Source organism: Zalophus californianus, chromosome 10 (assembly GCF_009762305.2).
Source record: "Zalophus californianus isolate mZalCal1 chromosome 10, mZalCal1.pri.v2, whole genome shotgun sequence".
In the NCBI taxonomy this organism is placed as follows: Eukaryota; Metazoa; Chordata; class Mammalia; order Carnivora; family Otariidae; genus Zalophus; species Zalophus californianus.
In genome coordinates this window covers 55560717-55586945 of record NC_045604.1, presented here as the reverse complement: position 1 = coordinate 55586945, position 26229 = coordinate 55560717, and the positions used below count along the sequence as shown (strand labels likewise).

The window sequence follows — 26229 nt, the reverse complement described above, 5'->3', positions numbered from 1 at the left end:
GAATCACAGAGCTGTACCTCTGAAACAAATAATACATTATATGTTAAAAAAAAAAGATTATAGGAAGGGAAAAATGAAGAGGGGGAAATTGGAGGGGGAGATGAACCATGAGAGACTATGGACTCAGAAACAAACTGAGCGTTCTAGAGGGGAGGAGGGTAGGGGGATGGGTTAGCCTGGTAATGGGTATTAAAGAGGGCACATTCTGCATGGAGCACTGGGTGTTATGCACAAACAATGAACCATGGAACACTACATCAAAAACTAATGATGTAATATATGGTGATTAACATAACAATAAAAAAATTAAAAAATAAATAAATAAAACAGGCTCAAAAAAAAAACTAATGATGTAATGTATGGCGATTAACATAACATAATAAAACAAAAATAAAAATAAAATAAATAAAAATTAAAAAATCTCAGGGTCTTTAGATCCACTGGTCTTGTTGAAGAACAGAGTCCTTCATCTTCATCATTTAGACAATATCCAAGATACACAAAGATTTTCCAAGTCCTTGATTTAGACTTCTTAATTATTAGTGCTAATAACTGAGATTGTAAACAAAAGGAAGTTATCCAAAATAAAAAGAAGTTTTATTTATGAAAAATAAGTTAGTCATTTCTCTATCAAGCCAAAAAGAGGTCAATGGACAGGAAGATCTTGGCCGTCTCAGTAGGTTTGTCTAAACCAGCACACACACAAGCAGAAGATCAGACATAGGTCTGGGCAGGGTAAGCAATCTAGGACCATGTGAGCATAGTATGCAAGGATCTAGATGTTGTCAAGTCTAAGAAAGCCAGGCCAGAGCAGGAATGTAAATTCCAGGAGTCCAGGGACATAATTTGTTTCATTCATCTGTATACAGTCATATGCCAGAAATTGTGCCTAACTCGTAGAAATGAAGATTTGTTAGATAGATAACTAATTCATCAACTAAACGGAATTCATGCAGCCATTAAAGTGTTGCTGTAGATATAAAGGTATTGATATACCAGAAAGTGAAAGGTCAAATTGGGAATGACACTTGGAGTGTCATTCCATTTTTGTTCAGGTGTGTATATGTGTAGATATACAAATATCTGGAAAGATATACCAAAATGTCCATGTTGGTTATAATTATCTCTGTACAGTGGGGTTAGGGATAATTTTAACTTCTTTATTTATTTATTCATATTTGCAGCTTTGTTGATGAAGATTGGTCACATCCATTATAAAAAGGTTTTTTTTATACTATGTGTATGATATGTGTAAGTGTATAATGGTGTTACTGTAAAGATCATTATCCTGGACCTCAGAATATAAGCCTCTTGCTTAATTTCAGAACTCCTAAGGAAGGCCCAGAGTTTCAGTTTGTGAAATGCTGAAGGAGTGAGAAGCTCCTCCTATTTCTCACAGCCTCCTCCAACATTTAAAGCACTTCTGACTGCTTCCCAGCCCACACCCAACAGAGAAAACTATTGTGTCAAAGGGACAGCACCAAAAGGCAAAAGGAAGGTGAGGATAATCGCTGGGGATAGTAGCTAAAAAGGAAATGCTCAGCACTCCAAAGAATGTAAAGAGATTTGGATCATATGGCACTAGGTTATTAAATGGTTTGGCCTTGTTAAATGAGTTGGTTTTAAATGCTAAACCAAGACATCATAAACAAAGTCTGCAGCCAAGTCTGTGAAACAACTTGGCCTCTTCCACGGAAAGGGATGAGGAGTCTCTGACTTGACTAGTGAGGTATTTTATTTAGTGCTACTTATTATATTGCCACTGCTACAGTGTTTCAAGCTGATTACTGGCCGCACTGTGAGAGCTTTCTTGCCTCTTGTCCCAGTGAAGCAGTATTGATTGATCAACTCCTTGACAGAAGACCATGGCAAAGAAGGTGGCAGTGATTGGAGCTGGGGTCAGTGGCCTGGTCTCTCTGAAGTGCTGTGTGGATGAGGGACTGGAGCCCACTTGCTTTGAGCAAACTGAAGATATTGGAGGGCTGTGGAGGTTCAAGGTAAGTAAGATCTCCATGTTTCTTGAACAGATTGTGCCTACAGATGGGCCTTATTGGGGGATTTCCTAAGCAACTTTGATCAGACTTATTTCATGCAGCTACACAGGAACTAAAGAAATAGGCTGTCATCTCTCCCAGATCATTACTACCCTACCCCAGCTGGCCGACCCAGGCATGCAAAGGACCTTTTCTTATGGATCATGCAATTTCCAGCCCACATTCTTGTGATTCTCAAAGCCACACACTAATATTCGAGAGCATATTACAAAACAGAAGTGACAGGAATTCTTTTCAAGATGCCACTTACATTCCAATCACTGAGCAGCTGCTTTTTCAGAGACTGTGCTCTTACGACTACTGACTATTTTTCTCTGACAAATAAACCACATTTGTTTGCTTAGCTTTATTGATGACACTCTAGGGTAACTGCTGGGAAACTCTTTAAAGATATTATTGGGATGCCAGGGTGGTGCAGTAGGTTAAGCGTCCAACTCTGTTTCCGCTCAGGTTGTGATCTCAGGGTCCTAAGATCGAGCCCAATATCTGGCTCTATGCTCAGCGTGGGGTCTGTTTGAGATTCTCTCTCCCTCTGCCCCTCCTGCTTGTGCTCTCTCTTTCTCTCAGATAAATAAATAAATCATTAAGAAAAATAAAATAAAATAAAAAGATGTTATTAAATATATTCATTCAGTTCATTCTATTAGCCAAACCTAAATATTGATAATGCTATCCATTCAACAGTTTTTACATAAAAATTAGAAAGATATCTAGATAGACAGCTGTATAGATTCATAATTATTCTTTCCCACAGTCTTTTGAATTTAAGTACTAGCTTGCCACCTCCTCAGTGCAAGATCTTGGGCAAACTTATTTACATCCCTATGTCTTAGTTTTCTAAGTGTAACCAGGATAATAATAGAATAGTGTAATTATTTCACAGTGCTGTTTTGAAGATTAAGGGAGATAATTCATGTAAAAAACTTAGAGTGCAATAAATGTTAGTTACAATAATTATATTTATATTTTATAGATAAGCAAACAGAAACTGAGGGAAGTTAAATAACTTGATCATGGTCACACAGCTAGAGGAATTGGCATTCAAACCCAGGTCTCTATGACTTCTAAACAGCTAACCCCTTACTTATAACCATGCCCAACTTGCATTTTTGCTCAAAAAGTTTAAACAGAAGTTCCAGCTGAGAACTCCAAAGCAATAACTTTAGGACTGTGTATCAGGTACATCTAAGTGAGGGATAGAACAGGTGAGAACACTCTAGACAAAAGCAAAAGGTTTGAATATGCTACAAGCAGATTCTGACATCAGCAGAGACCATCCAAAGGGCTCTGCCTATAAGCCGACCAATTATGGGGAAGGCATGACATCTAGCACATGTGCTTTGCAAGTTTGAACTGAATTTTATGCCAAAACAGATTTTTTTGGTTTAAGATTTTTGAGAAACCTTAGGTTTCTTAAATGTATATGACTATAAGACACACCCAGAGTGTTTTTTAAAGATACTTAACACCAAATAAATTATTTAATTAAATAAAGATACTTAACACCAGACCAAACTTCAGTAAGTAAGTAAGTGATCTTCAGTAAGATCAAAATCTTCTGAGGAGAGGAATCTGTTTTTAACATGAGTCCCAAATGAATCGTATGATGAGACAAGTTTGACAAACAAATTGCACAAATACTGAATAAAAATCTATTCATTCAACTATACAAACACAATCAGAGCTAATGATGGAGTTGTTGATACTTATATAGGACAGGTAACTTGCAGAGAGGAAACTGGAAAAACAGCTTGAATCACATTCATTGCTTACTAACAGCTGGTCATTAGAAACATTATTATAGCTTTGCCTGAGAGGGTGATATAATAAGGTGGTCATTTCTGTCTTAACCAAAGATTTTTTGTTGTTGTTGTTGTTCACTCTAGGTTCACAAACAGACTCCACTGATGTTCCCCACCCCCCAGGTAGATTTTTTTAACCTAAGGAAGAAATGTGAAGTTATAACAAATTAATATTTAATAATAAATTTGTCAGTCTTTTATTACCTGATTTGGGACTTAATATCAAAAAAGCCTAATGTCCCTTACTTGATTATCATCCATTTCGCAACAGAAGAGGTGAGAGTTATTTTGAATGATCTGGCAAAAATATGATTTGATGAATTCCAGGAGGATTTCTTTCTGCCCCAAAATATTTCTCCTACACAGTTCCCAGTGTCTAATATTTCAGAATTAGAGATATCTCCCTATGGGTTGGAAAAGTTAGATTACAATTTGAATTAATTAAATCTTATTAGATATAAAATGCTTAAGTATATAATTTCCTGAAACCTGTAACAATATCACATTTCCAACCTCTCAAAACTATATCCAATAAAGAAACATAAACAATTTTCTCAACTCAAACAAGACAAATAATCTCCCTGCAATGTGAAACATACAGGATGCAAAATTTCACAGGTGGCCAGTGGACTCATGTGAAGGTCTTGATTACCAACAGACTGGGTTGCCCAAGGGAGGAGGTACTGAAAAGGATGCTGGAGCCACCATGCCCACTCCCCCGGGGAAGCTTTGCCTCTTCGGTACTCTACCATCCAGAATCAATTTTGAAAATGGGTTATTCTTTAATTTCTATATTTACACACAATCCTTCTAAGGTCACTTAATATATTTAGTGCTGACAAGTTAAAACAAAATTTAAGAATCCTTGCCCCATGCCCAGCTCAGAGTGCGAGCTGAAGTCTTCCAAAAGGTTCTCCAGCGGCCCCTAGTGGTAGCTTTGGAACATGGGCAGGGTGGGTAATTAACATATTTTTAGCATTTTTCCAGCAATGGAAAAGTACTTGCTGTGCATTCTCTTATTTTTTCTTCACAATACTCCTAAAAAGTAGTGTTGGGGAGCAAGAACTCCTGCCCCCTCAAAAGTCCTTCCAGCTGGACTGAGTCAAATTGACGTAAGAGAGATTAACAGGAGAAAATCAAATTTAATAGGTGTAGCACAGGGAATCCACATAGACGTGAATTCCAAAGACAGGCAAAATGAGGTATGTATGTCATTCTGAACTAAGAAGAAGGGGGTGTGGTTCTGGGACTTCAGAGGAAAGGAATACATTTCACAGGGCCATAAGAAGAATAGATGCTTGGTAATTAGATACTTGCCCTACCATTCAGATGGGTCACTCAGATAAAATTTATCTCTGTTAATAACCCTTACTCTGGGAAATACCCGCAATTTAGATTCTTCTGTGTGGTTAAGGGGGTACAAAAGTTCTCTTGAGCCCATCAGGTCTCAAGTGCTTCCAGCTCAAAATAATCCGCATGCCAAAGTGGCATGTTTGGGGCAGAGGGCTGTCCTGAACCCCTTCAGTAGGTATTATGATTATCCTCAAGGACATGTGAAGAGGAAGCTGAGATTTGGAATGAACAACTTGTCCAGGGGAACATAGGTGGTGGAAAAAGCACAAAAATGAAGGTCTGTAAGATACCTGAACCCCCGTAGTTGATCATCTTACTGAGGTGTTAAGAGAGGAAAGCATGATCTTCCTTTAGCCACTAATCTTCTCTGCCTCTTTCATTGTTCCTGACACCTGCGTTCACAGGAAAGTTACCAATATACATTGGTTTTTTGCTTGTTTGTTTTTTACATTTGGATATAAACATATCTTTTCCTAGCTACATATACTCAATTATTTTAATTAATCTTCATATAATAGTCTCTAAATATCTCTCCATCTTGGTTTCCTTCCTCTAGATTCAATCTGAAATTTTACTTTCTCTCTTAAAATGTGACTCCCACAAGATCCAATATTCCAAACCAATTTATTTTTATAACATATATATTTTTCAGAACTAAAGAGGTGCTTGGTATTGCTTTAGACAATGGGGAATGAATTGGACACAATCACTGCCCTCAAAGAATTTATAATCAACTGCTCTAACAATTGCCCTCTATGACTTATGCTTCACTTGGCCTGGATGGTCTGCCTCTACTAAAACAAATTTAATGTTGCATTAGCTTTTCCTGCATTTGCAAAATTAAAGCTATCATTCATATTATTTTCACATGAATTATATCATTTTATACTCACAATACTCTTTTACATTATTTATTATTAATTTCAACTTAAATATAAGAAAACCAAGGGTAAATGGCTTACCCATAGTGACTAATAAATGGTAGTTGATAGGTCTTAGAAGTAGCCACAATAGTGAGATTAAACATACATAAGTTCTCCATCATGCTTTGTCTCACATAACTCCAATCACTTATATTGAGTTTGAGATCAATTAAAAGTTCTAGATCTTGGGATGCCTGGATGGCTCAGTTGGTTAAGCATCTGCTTTCGGCTTGAGTCATGATCCCGTGGTCCTAGGATCGCGTCCCACATCGGGCTCCTTGCTCAACAAAAAGCCTCCTGCTGCTTCCCCTGCTTGTGCTTTCCCTCTCTCTCTCTCTCTCTCTCTCTCTCTCTCTGACAAATAAATAAAATCTTTAAAAAAAAAAAAAGTTCTGGCTGCCGCGGTCGGGTCCGCGGCCTGCGCTGTAGCGGTCGCCGTTCCTTGGAAGCAGCCACTCCCCTCCCCGACCCTGTTCCCGGTCCCCGTCCAGCAGCTGACGTGAAGATGAGCAACTCAGAGGAGGTGTCCTGGATTTCCTGGTTCTGTGGGCTCCGTGGCAATGAATTCTTCTGTGAAGTGGCTGAAGACTACATCCAGGACAAATTCAATCTCACTGGACTCAATGAGCAGGTTCCTCATTATCGACAAGCTCTAGACATGATCTTGGACCTGGAGCCTGATGAAGAGCTGGAAGACAACCCCAACCAGAGCGACCTGATTGAGCAGGCTGCCGAGATGCTTTATGGATTGATCCACGCCCGCTATATCCTCACCAACCGTGGCATCGCCCAGATGTTGGAAAAGTACCAGCAGGGAGGCTACTCTCCCCGTGTGTACTGTGAGAACCAGCCAATGCTTCCCGTCGGCCTTTTGGACATTCCAGGTGAGGCCATGGTGAAGCTCTACTGCCCCAAGTGCATGGACGTGTACACAACCAAGTCATCAAGGCACCATCACACAGACGGCGCCTACTTCGGCACCGGTTTCCCTCACATGCTCTTCATGGTGCACCCCGCGTACCGGCCCAAGCAGCCCGCCAACCAGTTTGTGCCCGGGCTCTAGGGTTTCAAGATCCATCCGATGGCCTACCAGCTGCAGCTCCAAGCCACCAGCAACTTCAAGAGCCCAGTCGAGACGATTCACTGATTCGCCATCCCACTTGTCCCTCAGTCTTTGGCACCTCCGATCCTCTGCTGCCACCCTTTCAGGAACCCTCTATGGTTTTTAGTTTAAATTAAAGGAGTCATTATTGTGGTGGGAATATGAAATAAAGTGGAAGAAAAGGCAAAAAAAAAAGTTCTGGACCTTTTTTATTTGAACCATTGATGACCCAGGTCACTATTATTCTGTCCTTATGAAACTGAATTTTTTAATCCATTTTATAGGAAATCACATTTGTGAATGTTAAACAGTATTTTGTTGGTTTTATTCTTGGTCAAGAAATGTTTATTTGAAATTTCAATTCTGTCCATTCTATTTCAATTCTTTCAATTCTATGCTTTGGGCACACACAATTTGATCACCTGTATTTGTGTCCATCAAAACTATTGACTTAAATATTGAAAATAGGAAGATAAAAATGTGAAACAGACACCTGGGGTAGCACCAAATGGAACTTCCCACATGATACCATCTCTGCACTGACCTGAACATGCACTCCTGTTTATCTTTCCTGTGGCTCACAGTCTCTCTTTTGTTTCAAACAACTTGTTCTTTTTTCTTTTTTTAAGATTTTATTTATTTGTCCAATAGAGAGAGAGAGCACACGCACAAGCAGAAGGAGCGGCAGGCAGAGAGAGAAGCAGGCTCTCTGCTGAGCAGGGAGCCTGACGTGGGGCTCGATCCCAGGACGCTGGGATCATGACCTGAGCTGAAGGCAGATGCTTAACCAACTGAGGACACTTGCAAACAGCTTGTTCTTTTTAAGAGCATATTCTGTTCACTTAAAGTTTAACATTATACAGGACCAGTGTAGGCACAGAAAAGTTTCCCCTTCTTCCCTTCTAGGTTCTTTGTCTGGTCTAATAATCAAACTGATATAAGACAGAGTAACAGGAGGAAAAGGAACAAACATTTAATAACATGTCTATCTCCTCTGTACATGGGAGAGACCCAGGAAAACTGAGCAACTACCTGAAGTGGCCATCACCTTAAATACCATCTTCAGCTAAAGACAAAAGAAGATGTTGAGGGTGGGGAGTCAGTTACAGAAGGTGACCAGGAAAAGCAGTAAGTAAGGGTAAGGTTGTTGTGCAGATTTAAGTCATTGCCTTCTCCTTTGATAAGAGTTTCTAGAGATTGACTCACCGCCTTCATCCTGGTACTTCGAGGGGACACCCATACAAGTGGAGATTTCCCTTCTACATGTAAATATCTCTTACAAAAGGGTAACTTCTACTCAGTCTTCAGAGCTTCCCCTGTGTCTGCTGTTTCTTAAAAATAACAGACACACGAAAAAATGCTCCACATCACTTGCCATCAGGGAAATGCAAATCAAAACCACAATGAGATACCACCTTACACCAATTAGAATGGCTAAAATTTACAAAACAGGAAACAAAAAATGCTGGCAAGGACACGGAGAAAGGGGAACCCTCTTACCCTGTTGGTGGGAATGCAAGCTGGTGCAGCCACTTTGGAAAACAGTATGAAGGTTCCTCAAAAAGTTGATAATGGAGCTACCCTATGACTCAGCAATTACACTACTGGGTATTTACCCCAAAGATACAGATGTAGTGAAAGAAGGGGCACATGCACCCCAATGTTCATAGCGGCAATGTCTGCAATAGCTAAAATGTGGAAGGACCTGAGATGTCCTTCAACAGATGAATGGATAAAGATGATGTGGTTCATATATACAATGGAATATTACTCAGACATCAGAAAGGGTGAATACCCACTATTTACATCAATATGGATGGAACTGGAGGGTATTATGCTGAGTGAAATAAGCCAATCAGAGAAATACAATTATTATATGGTTTCACTCATATGTGGAACATAAGGAACAGTGCAAGGGACAATATGGGATGGGAGGGAAAACTGAATGTGAAGAAATCAGAGAGGGAGACAAACCATGAGAGACTCTTCACTCCAAGAAACAAACTGAGGGTTGCGGAAAGGGAGGTGGGTGGGGGGATGGGGTAACTGGGTGATGAGCATTAAGGAGGGCATGTGACATAATGAGCACTGGGTGTTATACGCAACCAATGAGTCATTGAACATTATATCAAAAACTAATGATGCACTAGATGCTGGCTAATTGAATTTAAATAAAAATAAATAAACCAGTTTAAAATAATCCCCATGCTAAACGGACATATTCTAGGGTGGCAAACTCTGCTCCTTTTCATTGGTTTAGAACAGCCATTTGCTCTCCAGAAGAGATAACCGCCTTTCCCTTGTTTTACTTTTGGGCATTCCCTTAGGTAAATTTAAGCCAAAAATCTATCACAGCATAATTCAATATAATTTAGGTGTTTGTACCTTGCTGCCCATTTAATGGAACCAAGTTTAACATATTAGATATTTGTAACTTTCCAGGCAATGAAATACAAAATACTATGCATGGTCCTTAATTAAGCTTATTCACCAGTAGTTTAAGATATACATTGATTAACTTGCCATAATACGTTTAAAGAAATCATGTCTGCATGTAATAGAACAGAAAAAAGTTTATAGCATACTACTAGCAAAACATTTACTTATTCCCACTATGCTACTGAATGTCCCTTTTAGTATCATTAAGCCCTATTTGCGGTGATGAAAAATGCTTCTAGTTAACATCACATATTCTTTCATTCTTTCAACATATTAAATAATTTTGTACAATTTCCCAGGCATATGCTAGGTACTGTTGACCTTAAAAATAAAATAAGATTTTACCAGCAAACAATGGGTTTGCTCAGGAATAAAAGAGAATTGCAATCTGGGACAAACAAGCTGTGGCAAAACCATAGGCAAGTCCAGGGAAAAAAGTAAAGGGATTTTTTTAAGGAGAAAAGGGGTAAGTTGAAAAGACTGTTATAAACTAAAAGTCCATTGGAGTAAACTGGGAATTTGGGGTATGGTAGCTTCTCATTGGCTGAGCTGTTTCCCAGGAGGATGAGGAAAGCATCTCTTCCTCCAGATGGAAGAGTAGAGTATTATCCATGTGCAAGGTCAAGCCCATCTCTTCCTGCTGGGTCTGCAACTGACAAGAAGTGTTGGGGCCAAAACCTCCCAACTCCATTTTAGTGAGGTTTTCTGTTGCTAATTTTCACAGTACTAAAAATGCACAACAGTCCCACAGTCTCAGGGCTTATAGTTCAGGAGAGGAAATACTAAAGAAAATCCACATCAGAGTCAATTTTATAAGGGCTCTTATACTAAGTGTTATGGTAAGCACAGAATTTCATGCAGTACAGAACAGGGCAAGCTTCCTAGAAGGTGTAATGCTTTCATTTGTCTTGACAATAAGCAGAGATCAGGCCTGTGAATATGGAGAAAAAGTGTTCTAGGCAGAGCGAGTGGCATGTGCAAAAATACAGAAGCTCGAGAAGCCTGACACACTTAGAGAAGATAAAGTCATGTGATACAGCTAGGATGAAGGATGCAGACCGGTGGGTGGTAACTGATGGGGCTAGAGAAGATAGCCAGGGTCTCACCATGAGAAATGTGTGTGTCCCATGCCAAGGAGTATACTCTTTACCCTGAAGGCAGTAAAGAAAGTGGGCAATATTGGGGTCAGGGAGTTTAACTGGGGGTCACTATTGACAATCAAAGCCAGAGATCTAGAGATACCAGCCTAATGGAGAGAGAGCAGAGTGCAGTGATGGTCTAATAAATGTGGTGGTTCCCCATGTTCATATGCATAAGAATCAGCAGGGGAGCACTTCTAAAATACAGATGTCTGGACCCAAACCAGACCTACTTGGACTTTATATTTTTTTCAAAGCTCCCCTGAATTCTTATAATGCAACTCGTCCCCTGAATGGCATTTGGGAACCACAAGTTTATCCCAAACTGTAGGACAAGAACATAAAAATAGTTTGTCTTACTCACTTCAAACAATGGAGCAGATAGATATAAGGTCCACCTGAAAGAGTAAAAATTTGGAATGATAGAATATTTTTAAAGAAATACAATTTTATTACTTCCAACTGCTTATATTAACTAGCCATGTGAACAAAATATTGATTGGTAGAGGTCAATATAATAATGCTTCACAATGAAAATGACTAATTAGTAAATTTTTGTAATTCACATTTGTAGTAAGGTAATCTATTTTTGCTATATAACCTTGCTCCCTCTAGTAGATTAAATATTACCCATATAATCTTTCTCTTTTTTTTAAGATTTTATTCACTTATTTGACAGAGAGAGACACAGCGAGAGAGAGAACACAAGCAGGGGGAGTGGGAGATGGAGAAGCAGGCTTCCTGCCAAGCAGGGAGCCCAATGCAGGGTTCGATCCCATGACCCTGGGATCATGACCTGAGAGGAAGGCAGACGCCTAACAACTGAGCCACTCAGGCGCCCCACCCTTATAATCTTTCTTAAACTTAGATCAGTCTTTACAACCTTTTTATTTTTATAGAGTCAAAGATAAACTTCAGTCCAACCTTTGATCAAAAGATCGTAAATTCTAAATCAGTGCTGTCTGAACTAACTTGATTTTGCTACATAGTCCTCTGATATTCAGAAAATTCTGTATTAGGAAAACACTTTATCATATGATCATTTAGTTTAAACAGATAAATTGTAGCATATTCTGTCTGCTAGGAAATTCAGACTATCAGTATTTGTGCTTAAGTGTATTTTTTTTAAAGATTTTATCTATTTATCTGACAGAGAGAGACACAGCGAGAGAGGGAACACAAGCAGGGGGAGTGGGAGAGGGAGAAGCAGGCTTCCCGCCGAGCAGGGAGACCCGATGCAGGGCTCCATCCCAGGACTCTAGGTTCATGACCTGAGCTGAAAGCAGACACTTAACGACTGAGCCACCCAGGAGCCCTTAAATGTATATTTTTAAAGTTGGCTCCACACTGGGTGTGGAGCCCAGTGTGGGGCTTGAACTCAAGACCCTGAGATCAAGACCTAAGCTGAAACCGAGAGTCAGACACTTAAAAAAAAAGAGTCAGACACTGAGCCACCCAGACACCCCTGGCACTGCTTATATTTTAAATTATGTATGTGAGTTACATTTATCTATTTTGAAAGCTGTGTCTTCCTCTTTTTGGCTTGTCATCTTATTCTGTCTCCACCTTTACATCCTAAAAGTCCAAGTGCATTTTTATTCAATGTAGTAATAAGCTCCCTAGAGATAGAAACTGTGTGTCCTGTTTGCATTCTTGTCCCTAACTCCAAGCTCAGGGCCTGGACAGGAGAGATGATTGATATGTATTTGTTTATTAATAAGTTTCATTCTCCCTTTATTACCCTCAGCAAACCCCAGTTTTACCCAGATTTAAACACATGGACATCTGCTTCAGCCAACATAGGAAGAAATACATATAGAAATAAAGCTTTTTTTCAACAGCTGTATACCAATCAACCATAATTAAGATTATTACATGATCTTCAGGAAAGAAATTTGTGATGTCACCATCAATTATTGACAAACTACACCAGTACAACTCCCATAGGAGAGTCTTGCCCAGACTCTGAAATTACTATAGGAGCTCAGACATCAGAACCAGCTTCTTCTCATCACTCCAAGTGCCCTTAAAAGTGACCTGACAGAGAAGCCAACCACATTTCAAAGCCACTTTATTGGTGCTTGAAAAAACTAACATGTTGGCTATAGTACAACAATCTTAGTTTAGCTATTCCAAATCTATGACTGGTTTAGTAAGATTAACCCTCATGACCTATAATCCTAGCAACAGAGGCAAACGTGTTGAGCACTTATTTAAAGTCAGGCTTTGTGCTAAGCACTTTGTCTAATCTCAGCCTGATAACAATTGCTCAATGTAATTATTAATAAATCCCATTTTACAGGAGAAACTGAGGAAGTTGACTTAAGTGACTTACCCATGGCTATAAAGCCATTAAGGGTGGTAGAATCGGATATAAACCCCATCTGACACCAGGGCTCTCACGTTTAACTCTACTCTGTACTACTTATAAAATTACCTGGTCTTGAGGAAAAAAATTGGTATTTCTTTGCCTCATGAAATACAGTTGACCCTTGAACATCACAGGGGTTGGGGCGCTGAACCCCACACAGTTGAAAATCTATGTATAACTTTTGGCTCCCCCAGAACATAACTACAATAGCCTACTGTTGACCAGAAGCCCTACCGATAACATAAACAGTCGATTAACACACACCTTGTATGTTATGTGTATTATATACTGTATTCTTACACTAAAGCAAGCTAGAGAAAAGAAATGTTATTAGAAAATCCTAAATACTGTAAAACACCCAAGTATAAGTGGACCCATGCAGTTCAAACCCATGTTGTTTGAGGGTCAACTGTATTTCCAAGTTTGAGAATTTGGTTGGATAGGAAAGTCAGGCACTTAGTCTTACCAAGGACATTGTATTCGACCATGTTGAAACATCCAGAAATAGTTTACATATCAGTATGACTCTAGTATTATGCAATTTGAAGCTCCTGCCTTCCACTTTCCTTCTATCTCTTTCTCATTCATTCACTCATCCATTCATTCATCCACGCCTACCATAGGCTAAGATGAGGCCTTTTGAACATGAACAGGAGCAATGCCTTTAACTTTCCTAGTCCAGAATCAAGGCTCCGATGATACTGTTGTTACAGTTTCAGAAGAATCCTTATAAACAAAAACTTATTTAGCAAGTATTCTACATACTGTTCTTAAATGACACAATCTGAGTACAAACATTGTTTTAGCTTTGGTACCTCAAATTGGTACTAATAATCTTGAACTTAGGACATAGTGAGGCCCATGCATATAAAAAGCTTTGCTGATAAAAGAGGTGAGATCCCATGGTTTACTCTTTTTTAAGTCTTTGAGATCAGGGTCAGCCAACTTTCTAGGCGATTAGAATTCAGTGTGATGTTAACTGTGTGTAAGTGTTTGAATGCTAAGGGAGTTTGCGTTAGAATATGAAGGGGTTTCCCTCTCATACACAAGGATACAATGACCCTGAACTCTGGATGAATAAATCATGGTATTTTAATTTTCAAACACTAGCCTCAAATTGCTTAGAAGCATTTATTGAGGACTTCTTGGGTGACATTATTTTAATTTTCTTATGCAAGCCTCTTTGATAACCTGCTGATTTCAGTGTGCTTAGAGGAAATTATAAACTCAACCATATTATGAGCTACCTCCAGTTTTACCAAAGCATACTCACCAACATTTATATTCAAGTTTAAAATCTGATTGGTACTAATGCTGTTCACTTTTATCACTTGAGGAAGGTTGACTTGCATAAAGCATAAAATGAAGGTAGGGCATTCAAATTAAGATGTGAAAACTACCTGCCCCCAGAAGTATTCATTTTTTTAAAAGATTTTATTTATTTATTAGAGAGAGAGAGACAGAGCATGAGCATGAGCATGAGCATGAGCGGCGGGGGGAGGAGGCAGAAGGAGAAGCAGACTCCCCACTGAGCAGGGAACCCAACAGGGCTCAATCCCAGGATCCTGAGATCATGACCTAAGCCAAATGTAGAGGCTAAACTGACTGAGCCACACAGGTGCCCCAGAAGTATTCATTCTAATTGAAATTCTCCATTATGTTTTCTGACCAGTGCCCCAGAATTTATTGGTTCCTAAAGGAAGGTGGGTATAGTCTCCCCAGGCGGATTTTTGGAATGGGTCTAATTGTTACAATGGCTGGCATTAAATAGGTAGAGATCTGGGATGCTAAATATCCTGCAATGTGCCAAAAGGAGGATTGTACCCACTCCCATTCCCACCAGTGGTAATAACCCCTCCAGGGAGCAACACTGGAGGGCCCTAACTGGGCCCTATCTCATGGGATGATGATGTTATACCCCATCACCCAGACACTGCCACCATTCTACAATAATGAAAGAGAATCACATCTCCCAAGGGTTAGATTTGGAAGAAGTGTAAAACACTAAGGGATTGTTATAAATGCAACATGATTATCATTCTTTTTTATTTGATTCTTCAGGAAAATGTTGAAGATGGCCAAGCAAGTATCTATCAATCTGTCATCACCAACACCAGCAAAGAAATGTCTTGTTTCAGTGACTTTCCAATGCCTGAAGACTTTCCAAACTTCCTGCACAATTCTAAGCTCCTGGAATATTTCAGAATTTTTGCCAGAAAGTTTGATCTTCTAAAATATATTCAGTTCCAGGTATTGTATTTTGGGGAGAATGGTTTTCTCTACATGGGTTCAGCTCACATTTAAATAGAGAAGTTACTCTGGTAATGAAAGAATTTGTGAATAAAACCAAGTGTTCCAATCCAATTCTTTCCTGGAAGATAAGAGCATGATAGAAGACCTAAAAGGTAGTGATATTAAAGATTATGTACACATTAGCGAAGAGGAAAATGTTAAAACTAAGAGTTTGAATAATGATGATATTGATGAAACCACAATTAAGCTAGTATCTATAACCACTGCAGACTCCTAGCCTCATTTCCCTTGAAAGGACAGAAGAAAAAAATCAAACTACTATTTCATTTTCTGATCTTCTCTGTAGAAGTGGAATTTCTAAGAAAAAAATGTACTAAATAAGCTCACAGTTCTCCATTCATTTCATAAGCCTATAGAAACTATTTTTGGTATTTGGGGGTGGGGAGTGGGCATGGTGCATTCTCTAGCAACATAAGGATGGCAGGATCATTTTGAAATACAATTATAACTACCTTTCCTATGTTACCTCAAAAACAAATAATCAACAAGAAAACAATATTCTCACTAAATATGCTGAATTTTTATCAATAACCTACACTCTGAAAACTAGTAACTGTGCTTAGTAAATAAAATTAAATTATATCTCTGAATAAATGTTAGCAAGCTAAATTTTTTTATTTTTTTTAATTTAAACTCAATTTAGTTCAGGGGTAGAATTTAGTGATTCATCTGTTGCGTATAACATCCAGTGCTCATTACATCAAGTGCCCTCCTTAATTCCCATCACCCAATTACCCCATGTCCCCACCTACCTCCCCTCCAGCAACTCTGTTTGTTCGCTATGGTTAAGAGTATCTTATGGTTTGTCTCCCTGTCCTTCCCTTCCTCGATGTTCATCAGTTTGGTTTCTTAAATTCCACATATGAATGAAATCATACGGTACTTGTCTTTCTCTGACTGATTTATTTCACTTAGCATAATATGCTCTCGTTCCATCCACATCACTGCAAATGGCAAGATTTCATTCTTTTTTGATGGCTGAGTAATATTCCATTGTATGTACATAACTACATCTTCTTTATCCTTTCATCTGTCAATGGACATCTGGGCTCTTTCCACAGTTTGGCTATTGTGGACATTGCTGCTATAAACATTGGGGTGAATGTGCCACTTCAAATCACTATGTTTGTATCCTTTGGGTAAATACCTAGTAGTGCAATTCCTGGGTCATAGGGTAGTTCTATCTTTAACTTTTTGAGGAACCTCCATACTGTTTTCCAGAGTGGCTGCACCAGCTTGCATTTCCACCAACAGTGTAAGAGGGTTTCCCTTTCTCCACCTCCTCACTAACATTTGTTGTTTCTTGAGTTGTTAATTTTATCCGTTCTGACCCCTGTGAGGTGGTATCTCACTGTGGTTTTGATTTTTATTTCCCCAATACCGAGTGATGTTGAGCATTTTTTTCATGTGTCTGTTAGCCATTTGTGTGTCTTCTTAGAGAAATGTCTGTTCATGTCTTCTGACCATTTCTTGACTGGAGTTTTTGGGTTCGGGGTGTTGAGTTTGATAAGCTCTTTACTGATTTTGGATACTAGCCCTTTATCTGATGTGTCATTTGCGAATATCTTCTCCCACTCTATGGGTTGCCTTTTAGTTTTGTTGATTATTTCCTTTGCTGTATAAAAGCTTTTTATCCTGATGAAGTCCTAATAGTTCATTTTTGCTTTTGTTTCCCTTGCCTCTGGAGATGTGTCTAGCAAGAAGTTGCTGTGGCCAAGATCAATGAGGTTGCTGTCTGTGTTCTCTTCTAGGATTTTGATGGATTCCTATTTCACATTTAGGTCTTTCAGTGAACTAATTGTTTTGTAACACTTCTCATTTTCTCAGTAATTTCAGCTTTGTTCCAGGTTTGTATTATATTAATTTATAATAGCTGATTGTGGTGGAAATCTATATTTTTAAATGCCATTAAAATGTATCTAATGTACTACATTAGAAAACTATTACCCATCTCCTGGTGGATCCATCTTATGAATAACAGATCTTTTTATACCAGAAGCTTTTATAGGTCTTTGTCTATTCGATTATCAATTTATTTAACAGATATACTGCCCTCTTATGGTATGTACTTTTTATTATCTGTTCTTTGAAAGATCAGGTTAAAGTTGTAAGAGAGCTATTTCTCTTATTTATTGTATTACTGCTGTTCAGTTTCCTGGAGGTTAGAGAGGGGTTAGGGACACTCATTTCCATTATTGGTCTCTGAGTTGGTATAAGCCATAAGACGTTAGGCTGTAAAAGGCTCTGTTGCATTTCTAATAAACTCCTGAGTGAATACTGAAGGTGTTGGTTCTCAAACCATATTTTGAATAGCAGTAATCCACAGTACGTTAGCTAATCTACTACCCTAAACTGCAAATCCGAAATCTTTAATCTCAGCCAAAATTGCCCAGACATTTTATAGTCCTTTGCAAGCTTTATGTTAATGGTCTGTATTTATTTTTTTAATTGAAACAACTTCAAAAATTGCCAAACCAGCATTTTTTTAAATATCTGAAAATTTGAAAAGCATATATATGGGACTCAAATACTTATAAGCAAGAGAAACATGCCATTACTCTAGAAGTGAGAAAAACTTTGCTTCCACTTGACATTGTTTCTTAAACATCAAAGATGTAAAACATTTATGGATACTTTTAAAAATTCATAGCCCTCCAGACAGTGAGCTACATAAAAAAAAAATTAATGAACATAAATTATTTCATCCAAATGAGATCATGAACTATATTGCTAACATGATGTACTCTGAAAAATAATAATATGAACACCTACCATTCATAGGATGCTGACAATGTGCCAGACATGATGCAAAGTGCTTCACATGAAATATCTTCTCTAATACAGAGTCTGCACAGAAGTGGACACAGAAAAGATTCTTAATAAATACTGACTGTGTGATCATTTGAATGATGGACATGTGTTCTATATCTTACCCAGATTTTGTGTTTCTTTTACGTCTCTCTCTTGAGTCCTTATTCAGTCTTTAACAGACTGGTTCCCATGGCTGAGTCTTGCACAAAGTACCATATCCTTGGTAGCTCCCCACCAAAGAAGAAGGAGAGGGGACACTTAGCGGTCTTTGCTCTAAGCGGTTTGAACTGGATTCATATGAACCTAAATCGAGTCACACCTTGCATTCTACCCATTCCCACTCCCAGGGTACTGTGTGAAGCCCCTGTTATGCCAGAGTAATGTTCAGTTATGCCTTCTCTGTTTGTTCAAGACAACTGTCCTCAGTGTGAAAAAACACACGGATTTCTCATCTTCTGGCCAATGGGAGGTTGTTACCGAGAGCAACAGCAAGAAGCAAAGTGCTGTCTTTGACGCAGTTATGGTTTGCAGCGGCCATCACATCCTCCCTCACATCCCACTGGAGTCATTTCCAGGTGAGGCCTGTGGAGATTCCCAGCTTTACAGAGAGGGTGTTTTGGGGAAGGAAAAATTTTCCCTTACCTTTCAACATTCTTTGGGCTTAGTCTAAGAATTAAATTGACATGAGACAAATTAATAAGAAAAAAATAAAATGCAATCATGCATTCTTATGGAGAGATTCCATAAGAATATGAAGCCTACAGGCAGTCAGGTAATTGCGGCTTATGTGCCATTCTGAGCTGAAAAGAAGGATGCAGGGGCTGGGGACTACAAAGGGAAGGATGACAATTCACAGGAAGATGAAAAAGGATAAATGTTTGGTAAACTAATGTTCCCTGGACCACTCAGAAACAGTGGGACACGGAAACGAATTTTAACAGACTGCTACGTTCCTCCCTGTCTACTTCACCTAATTCTACTATACTGTAGTTGTCTATGGTGACAGCTCCCTTCCTGGAGCAGATCCTCTAAATTCTTTTAGGCAGTTGGGGGGAAAGTCAAAGTTTTTCTAAGCCTTCTGTTTCTTAAAAATTATTAACCTAAAATAATCCACATGCCAAAGAGACACATTTTGAGGTGACAAGTTTTGCTCCCCTACAGTGTCCAGGTATTTTTTATGGAGGTTGGATTGACAAGCAGAATTAGCTACTGCAACTGGGCATAATATTAAGATCTGGATAGAGCTAGAAGGATGAAAGTCTCCACATACCATCTTTGTTTCTGTTGACCTCTTTGGGTCTTCATGACACAAGGACTTCAGCAAGTTCCTCCAAAGTCACTACATCTTCCCCAGAACTTCAGAGAATTTTCACCCAAATTGGTTCTCTGTTGGAGAGGTCCTTATAGCCAAGTGCCTACCTTGGCCTTTATCTATCCTGCCAAACACCGTGACTTTTTTATGTCCTTGGAGACTTTTCCTCAGAGCCATGCTTACAGATGGGTTATTGAGGAGATTCCCTTGAAATAAGTGCTCCTACTGGACAGAGAGAAGGAGAGGAGTGCAAACAAGGGAACCCCACAACCATCTGTCCTGGTACCTCCCAGACCCTTCTCTCAGAGAGCGTACTTCCTTCTGAAGGCTCTCAGGGAAACATCTAATACAGTGGTTCACAGTCCAGGCCTCACATTCAAACCATCTGTTGAGCTTCTAACGTCCTTATGACCTCCAAAGTTCAATTAGTATATGGTAGGCTTAGATCATTTAAGGGTTACTCAAGTGATTTTAATATGCAGCCAGGTAAGGGACACCTGGATGACGCAGTTGGTTAAGCCTCTGAATCTTGGTTTCAGCTCAGGTCATGATCTCGGGGTTGTGAGGTCAAGCCCCCTCCCCCCAAATCCCGACTGGGGCTCTATGCTCAGTGAAGAGCCTGCCTGAAAATCTCACTCTCTCTCCTTCTGCGCCTCCCTCAAACCCCAACCCCCACTCATGCTCTCTCTCAAATAAATAAATTTTAAAAAAAATATGCAGCCAGGTGTGAGATCTTCTACCCTAAAGCATTGATTCTCAAAAAGAATTACCTGAAGGGCTTTTAAAAACAACTTGCAAGCCTCCACCTCTGGCATTTCCAACTCAGGAGATATGGTATCATGAAGCTGAGATTTTGCCTTTCCAACAAGTTCCCAGGTTCCAGCTAAAAATGCTGGTCAAAGGACCACACTTTGAAAATTAATGATCTAAAGGTTCTTTCAAGAAACCCACCATCAAAGACAATTATTTGATAAAGTCATATTTTCCTGGGAAAGATACAGAGAAGCTTGTCTTCAAAATGGCTTATCCAGTAAGTTACTGACTTATACTGCAATGTGGAAGACATCCTTCAATTTCTATGTTTATTTTAGTTTTTGTTTGCTTCTACAAAATGAGAATAAATATTATTCTAATATAATTAGAATTATATTAGTACAGTTGTACAAGTACAATAATAGCACTTCATAATATGTTCAGAAACATTTAAAAGAATACATGTGCTATATGATATTAAAGTATTACTGTACAGTCCAAAATAAGATAATGGGTAGTTGGAAGCCAGCATCTGACTGCTTTATTCATCAAAACCATTTGTTTAATCTCTAATAAATACATGAGCTGCAACCTCTGAAATCAATTCTTTTGGTCCTGTTCCATATGCATAAGCTAACATTTCTCATATACTTTATGCTTTGAGTTTGCCAATTGACCTTACCATTGTAACTCCCCTAAGAGGTGAGGCGGCAAAACAAATAATTGACTCCAGAAAAGAAAATCTGACAGTGTACTCTTATTGAAATTGACATAATTCATGGACTTCTCTCTTCTTCCCCCTGAAGGTATTGAGAGGTTCAAAGGCCAATATTTCCATAGCCGCCAATACAAGCACCCAGAGGGACTTGAAGGGAAACATATCCTGGTGATTGGACTAGGAAACTCGGCCTCAGATATTGCCGTTGAGCTGAGTAAGAAGGCTGCTCAGGTATGATGCTCTCTGCTTCTCTTGTACCATGGAGGAAGGAGGAAGGGCATATTGGAAAATCCCAGCCACATAACCAAGGCTCCATTACTCATTAATTGGTTGGTTGGTTGGTTGGCTGGCTGGTTAGTTGGTTGGTTGGTTGGTTGGTTGGTTGACTGGTTGGTTACTACAGTAAGGTGTCATAAAAAATCTGGAAATCAGGAAGCCAAGGTTTACCTCCCAGCTCTGCACTGATCAACATGTAATCCAGAGCAAGTCTTTTACTTCTCTGAGCTATACATGTGATATATCATCTACACAGTAGATTCTTCCCAAAAAGGACAATGCCCTGACTTAAACAGCATTCTTTTTGCTTACCAGGTATTTATCAGCACCAGACATGGTTCCTGGGTCATGGGCCGTATCTCTGAAGATGGATATCCCTGGGACATAGTGTTCCAAACCCGGTTTCGGTCCATGCTCCGAAATGTCCTGCCACTAACAGTTCAAAAATGGATGATTGAACGGCAGATGAATCGGTGCTTCAACCATGAAAATTATGGCCTTGAGCCTCAAAACAAGTAGAGTTATTTTGCTTTTTTTATGGTATGGTAAACAAGGTTGTCAGAGGCTCCTCTTTATAGTAAAATTGCTAATGAGGTATTTCAAACTACAACCTAACAGTATGAGTATCATAGACATCCTGGAATTTGAATTCCAAATTTGTTCTGTATACCTTTTAAAAAGTAAATGCTTAAGAAGATGAAGTAGAAATATTATGAACTTTCTTATGGCTGAGTACAATTCCATTGTGTATATACACCACATCTTTTGTATCCACTCATCTATCAATGGACAATTAGGTTGCTCCCATATTTTGGCTATTGTAAATAATGCCACAATGAACATGGGGGTGCATATGTCTTTTCAAATTAGTGTTTTCATTTTCTTTGGGTAAATACCCAGTAGTGGAACTACTGGGTCATATAAATTCTATTTTTAAGTTTTTGAGGAACCTGCCCACTGTTTCCCACAGTGGCTGCACCAATTTGCATTCCCACCAACAGAGCATTAGGGTTCCTTTTTCTCCACATTCTTACCAACAATTGTTATTTCTTGTGTTTTTGGTTTTAGCCATTCTGACAGGTTTAAAATGATATCTCATTGTGGTTTTAATTTGTCTTTCCCTGATGATTAGTGATGTTAAGTTTATTTTCATGTGTCTATTGGCTATCTGTAAGTTTTCTTTGGCAAAACACCAATTCAGTCTTCTGCCCATTTTTTAATTGGATTACTCAGCCATAAAAAGAATGAAATCCTGCCATTTGCAACAACACGGATGGACCTAGAGGGTATAATGCTAGGTGAAATAAGTCAGTCAGGAAAAGACAAATGCCATATGATTTGACTCATGTGTGGAACTTAAGACACAAAAGAAACAAAAAACCAGACTCTTGAATACAGAGAACAGTTGCCAGAGAGGAGATGGGGGCGGGGGAGGGATGGATGAAATAGACAAAAGGAATTAAGAGTACACTTACCTTAGATGAGCACTGAGAAATGTATAGAATTCTTGAAACATTATATTGTATGTCTGAAACTCATATAACACTGTATATTAATTATACATGAATAAAAAAATAAATTTAGGGCACCTGGGTGGCTCAGTTGGTTAAGCAACTGCCTTTGGCTCAGGTCATGATCCTGGAGTCCCAGGATCGAGTCTTGCATCAGGCTCCCTGCTCAGCAGGGAGTCTGCTTCTCCCTCTGACCCTCCCCCCTCTCATGTGCTTGCGCTCTCTCTCATTCTCTCTCTCAAATAAATAAATAAAATCTTTTAAAAAATAAATAAATAAATAAATAAATTTTAAAAAGAAAAAATATTATGAGCTGCTCTAGAAAGCAGAACTAGGATCATGGGAAGAATTTCCTAATACCCAAAGCTGTCCAACATTGGAAAAGGCTGCTTTAAGAGATTACAGCCTTCCTTTCAGAGGGGTGTGTTGGGAAATGTGTCCCAAGTTCTCCGTGTGATAACTCATGCTCTGTTAATTCTGTACACCATAAGGGTTCTTCCCATGAGCAGCTTTTGTGAACACACTCACTATCTCCTTGCCAAAAAATAAATCTCTTCTGAACTCACTGTTATATATCACTGATCTTATAAACACAAGCAAACAGTATGAATGTTTATTTTTCTTTAGTTGATAACAGGCTCCTTCCCTTTAAAAAAATACAAAAACGAAGAACTTTGGAATCTTTCAACAAAATGCCATGGGACTACTCAGTTCTGAGATCTGATACATGTGGCATGTATTATTTAGAAGAAAAAAAAAGGTTCTCAAATCTACAAAAAGGGGAATTCCATAAATACAACCAGACTTTGCTCTATCACCCATGCTATCACATACAGAGACTCCATGGATATTTGGGATCAACAAATATCCCCAAACTTAATTTTATACATTAGTTTTTATGCTGATTCCTTAATAAAACTTTCAAAACTATTGGGGATTTAACAAAATTTTCCTTTCTTACTTATGATCAGATAGAGATTAATTGGAGCAGCAAGATAATTAAAACAATAGTGGAAGCATCGATGGGGTATAAATGACTGGAATATTCAGGGATTGACCATAGGTGCTGGTATTTGTTTAACCTCCTTTTTTGAAATGTCTTTTACCCACATCACCTACAAGTTTTCTCTTCTTTGTTGAGGGGGAGATTTGTGACATGAGAATGAAGTCAGATAGTGCGGTTTGGGGTAGGCCAACTAGTTAAGATAGAAAGTTTTATGGATATTTGAGAAACCTCTTTATTTGAAAAGCCAACCCCATAAAATATCAAGAGAGTTTCAAGACTCACTCAACATCATTAAATATTCCTTCTAAGTGTTTTCTTTTTGGTGTTTTAGATATCTTATGAAAGAACCTGTGGTAAATGATGATCTTCCAAGTTGTATACTCTACGGAGCCATCAAGGTGAAACCGAGAGTGAAAGAGCTCAGAGAAACTTCTGCCATATTTGAAGATGGAACAGTGGAGGAGAATATTGATGTTATTGTCTTTGCAACAGGATATACTTTCTCTTTTCCATTCCTTGAAGATTCACTTGTTAAAGTAGAGGATAAGATGGTCTCACTGTATAAATACATGTTCCCTCCTCACCTGGAGAAGTCAACTCTGGCGTGCATTGGTCTCATCCAGCCCCTAGGTTCCATTTTCCCAACTGCCGAACTTCAAGCTCGTTGGGTAACCAGGGTTTTCAAAGGTATGTGAGTGGGAAAGTGAGGGGCTGAGGGTTTTATACCTAATAGAGTTTGTTCAAGAACAAGTTTAGATAAGGAGGCTGCCAGGAAGAAGTTGGTCAACCTTAGGCAGCTCTCACAAGATTAACATCCTAAAAAGTTAGTGGAGAATTTGAAAAATAACAAATACAGAGATAAGATAATAATAATAATAATAAAGAGCTGTAATCATCCCTTTGAAATATTAGAAAGTTCAGAGAATTTCAATTTTCATAAAGCTAAATACATATTATCTTTTCCTGGAATCATGAAAGAATAGTTGAGAAGAGAAAGACCTCTGACTCCTGGTTTTACCTATATGATGTTTATAATTTCCTCTGAATATGTGCAAATCTAGAGACCCAGGGCCTCTACATTAACTTCAAATTAACTCTTAATATGTTAAGAAGCTCAATCTCATGGATCCTTACAAAGTTATAAAGTTATTGAAAGGTTTCTGTCTAAGTACCTGTATAGCACTTTGCATTCCTCAGGAGGCTATTATCTCCCTGACGCCATGGTTCAGGTCAACCAGAATTCATTGAATACCTAGCTTTGTTCTGGAACCTGGTGGGATAGAGAGCAATTTAAACAGATCATTTCCACATACTGAGATAAATGCTTTGGTAGAGGGATGCATGGAGTGCATGGGAAGAAGAAAAAGGGTGCTTTGCAGCATGTTGGGATAAAGGAGGGCATGCGGACAAGGAAAACTTGCTAGATGACCAAGTTTCTTAGGTGCAGAAGAGGTAATCACTTGAGCCAAACACAGAGGCATGATGGATATGGAGAATTACAAGCTATCTGACATTCCCAAAACATGACATGTGAGGTAGAGAGGGGTGAGAGATTATTAAAGAGTAATCTCTCAGTAGAAGGGCCAGGCCACAGGAGCCTTGTAAGTCATGCTAAAAAGCTTACAATACAAAACGTAGATCAGTTCTTTCCAAATCTGGCCACACATAAAAATCAACTAGATCCTTAGGACCCTGATTAAGTCTGACCTGAGGACCTAGAATCTCCATTTTAGAAAGCTCTTCAGGGGTGCCTGGGTGGCTCAGTCATTGGGCGTATGCCTTCAGCTCAGGTCATGATCCCAGAGTCCTGGGTTTGAGCCCCGCATCAGGCTCCCTGCTTGGTGGGAGGCCTGCTTCTCCCTCTCCTGCTGCCCCTGCTTGTGTTCCCTCTCTTGCTGTGTCTCTCTCTGTCAAATAAATAAATGAAATCTTCAAAAAAAAAAAAAGAAAGAAAGAAAGAAAGCTCTTCAGGCAGAGGACCCAATGAAAGGTTATAAGAAAGAAATAGACATTACAGATTTACATTTTCAATAGATTATTTCAGCATTAGTGTGGAAGATAGATTTGAAAACAGAAAAGAATGGGGTCTCTGAGACCAGTGAGAAGACCACAGCAAGTCTCTGCTGAAACATGATGTAGCTGAGCCAGGCAGAGAGACAAAGTGGAGAACACAATAGAAATGTGAGAAATAGTTAGGGATAAAATCCACAGGACATGATGATCAGCTGAATGTAGAAAACCAGAGAGAGAGAGGAATCACAGATGACTTGCAGATCTCTGGCCATGGGAACTGGGTAGACAGCAGGGCCAGGAATAGAGAGAGGACATGGAAGAAGATGCAAGTCT

The 26229-nt window shown here is 38.9% G+C and overlaps 2 protein-coding genes across 10 annotated transcripts in view; both read left to right on the top strand.

Annotated features, from left to right (window-relative positions):
* The first annotated feature begins 1405 nt into the window (after positions 1–1405).
* Positions 1406–26229, top strand: part of FMO2 (flavin containing dimethylaniline monoxygenase 2) — a 30724-nt gene continuing 5900 nt past the window's right edge. For 2 of the 8 annotated variants that reach the window (XM_027612275.2, XM_027612282.1), the window contains exons 1-7: positions 1406–1498; positions 1827–1997; positions 15245–15433; positions 18720–18882; positions 21179–21321; positions 21682–21881; positions 24215–24570. In XM_027612275.2, the coding sequence (XP_027468076.1) occupies positions 1866–1997; positions 15245–15433; positions 18720–18882; positions 21179–21321; positions 21682–21881; positions 24215–24570 (1183 nt within the window). In that variant the 5' untranslated portion in view covers positions 1406–1498; positions 1827–1865. Of the gene's footprint in view, positions 1730–1771; positions 1998–15244; positions 15434–18719; positions 18883–21178; positions 21322–21681; positions 21882–24214; positions 24571–26229 lie in introns of all 8 variants that reach the window. The other 6 variants (XM_027612279.1, XM_027612280.1, XM_027612278.1 and 3 more) reach the window with 6 other exon arrangements.
* LOC113932824 (casein kinase II subunit beta-like) lies at positions 1862–7429 on the top strand. 2 transcript variants are annotated; one of them, XM_035722245.1, is made up of 2 exons: positions 1862–1997; positions 6624–7429. In XM_035722245.1, the coding sequence occupies exon 2, from the start codon at positions 6638–6640 to the stop codon at positions 7193–7195; it is 558 nt and encodes a 185-aa protein (XP_035578138.1). In that variant the 5' UTR covers positions 1862–1997; positions 6624–6637; the 3' UTR covers positions 7196–7429. The 2 variants fall into 2 exon arrangements, with proteins under 2 accessions (XP_035578138.1, XP_035578139.1); XM_035722246.1 differs by having other exon boundaries at positions 1872–1997; positions 6627–7429.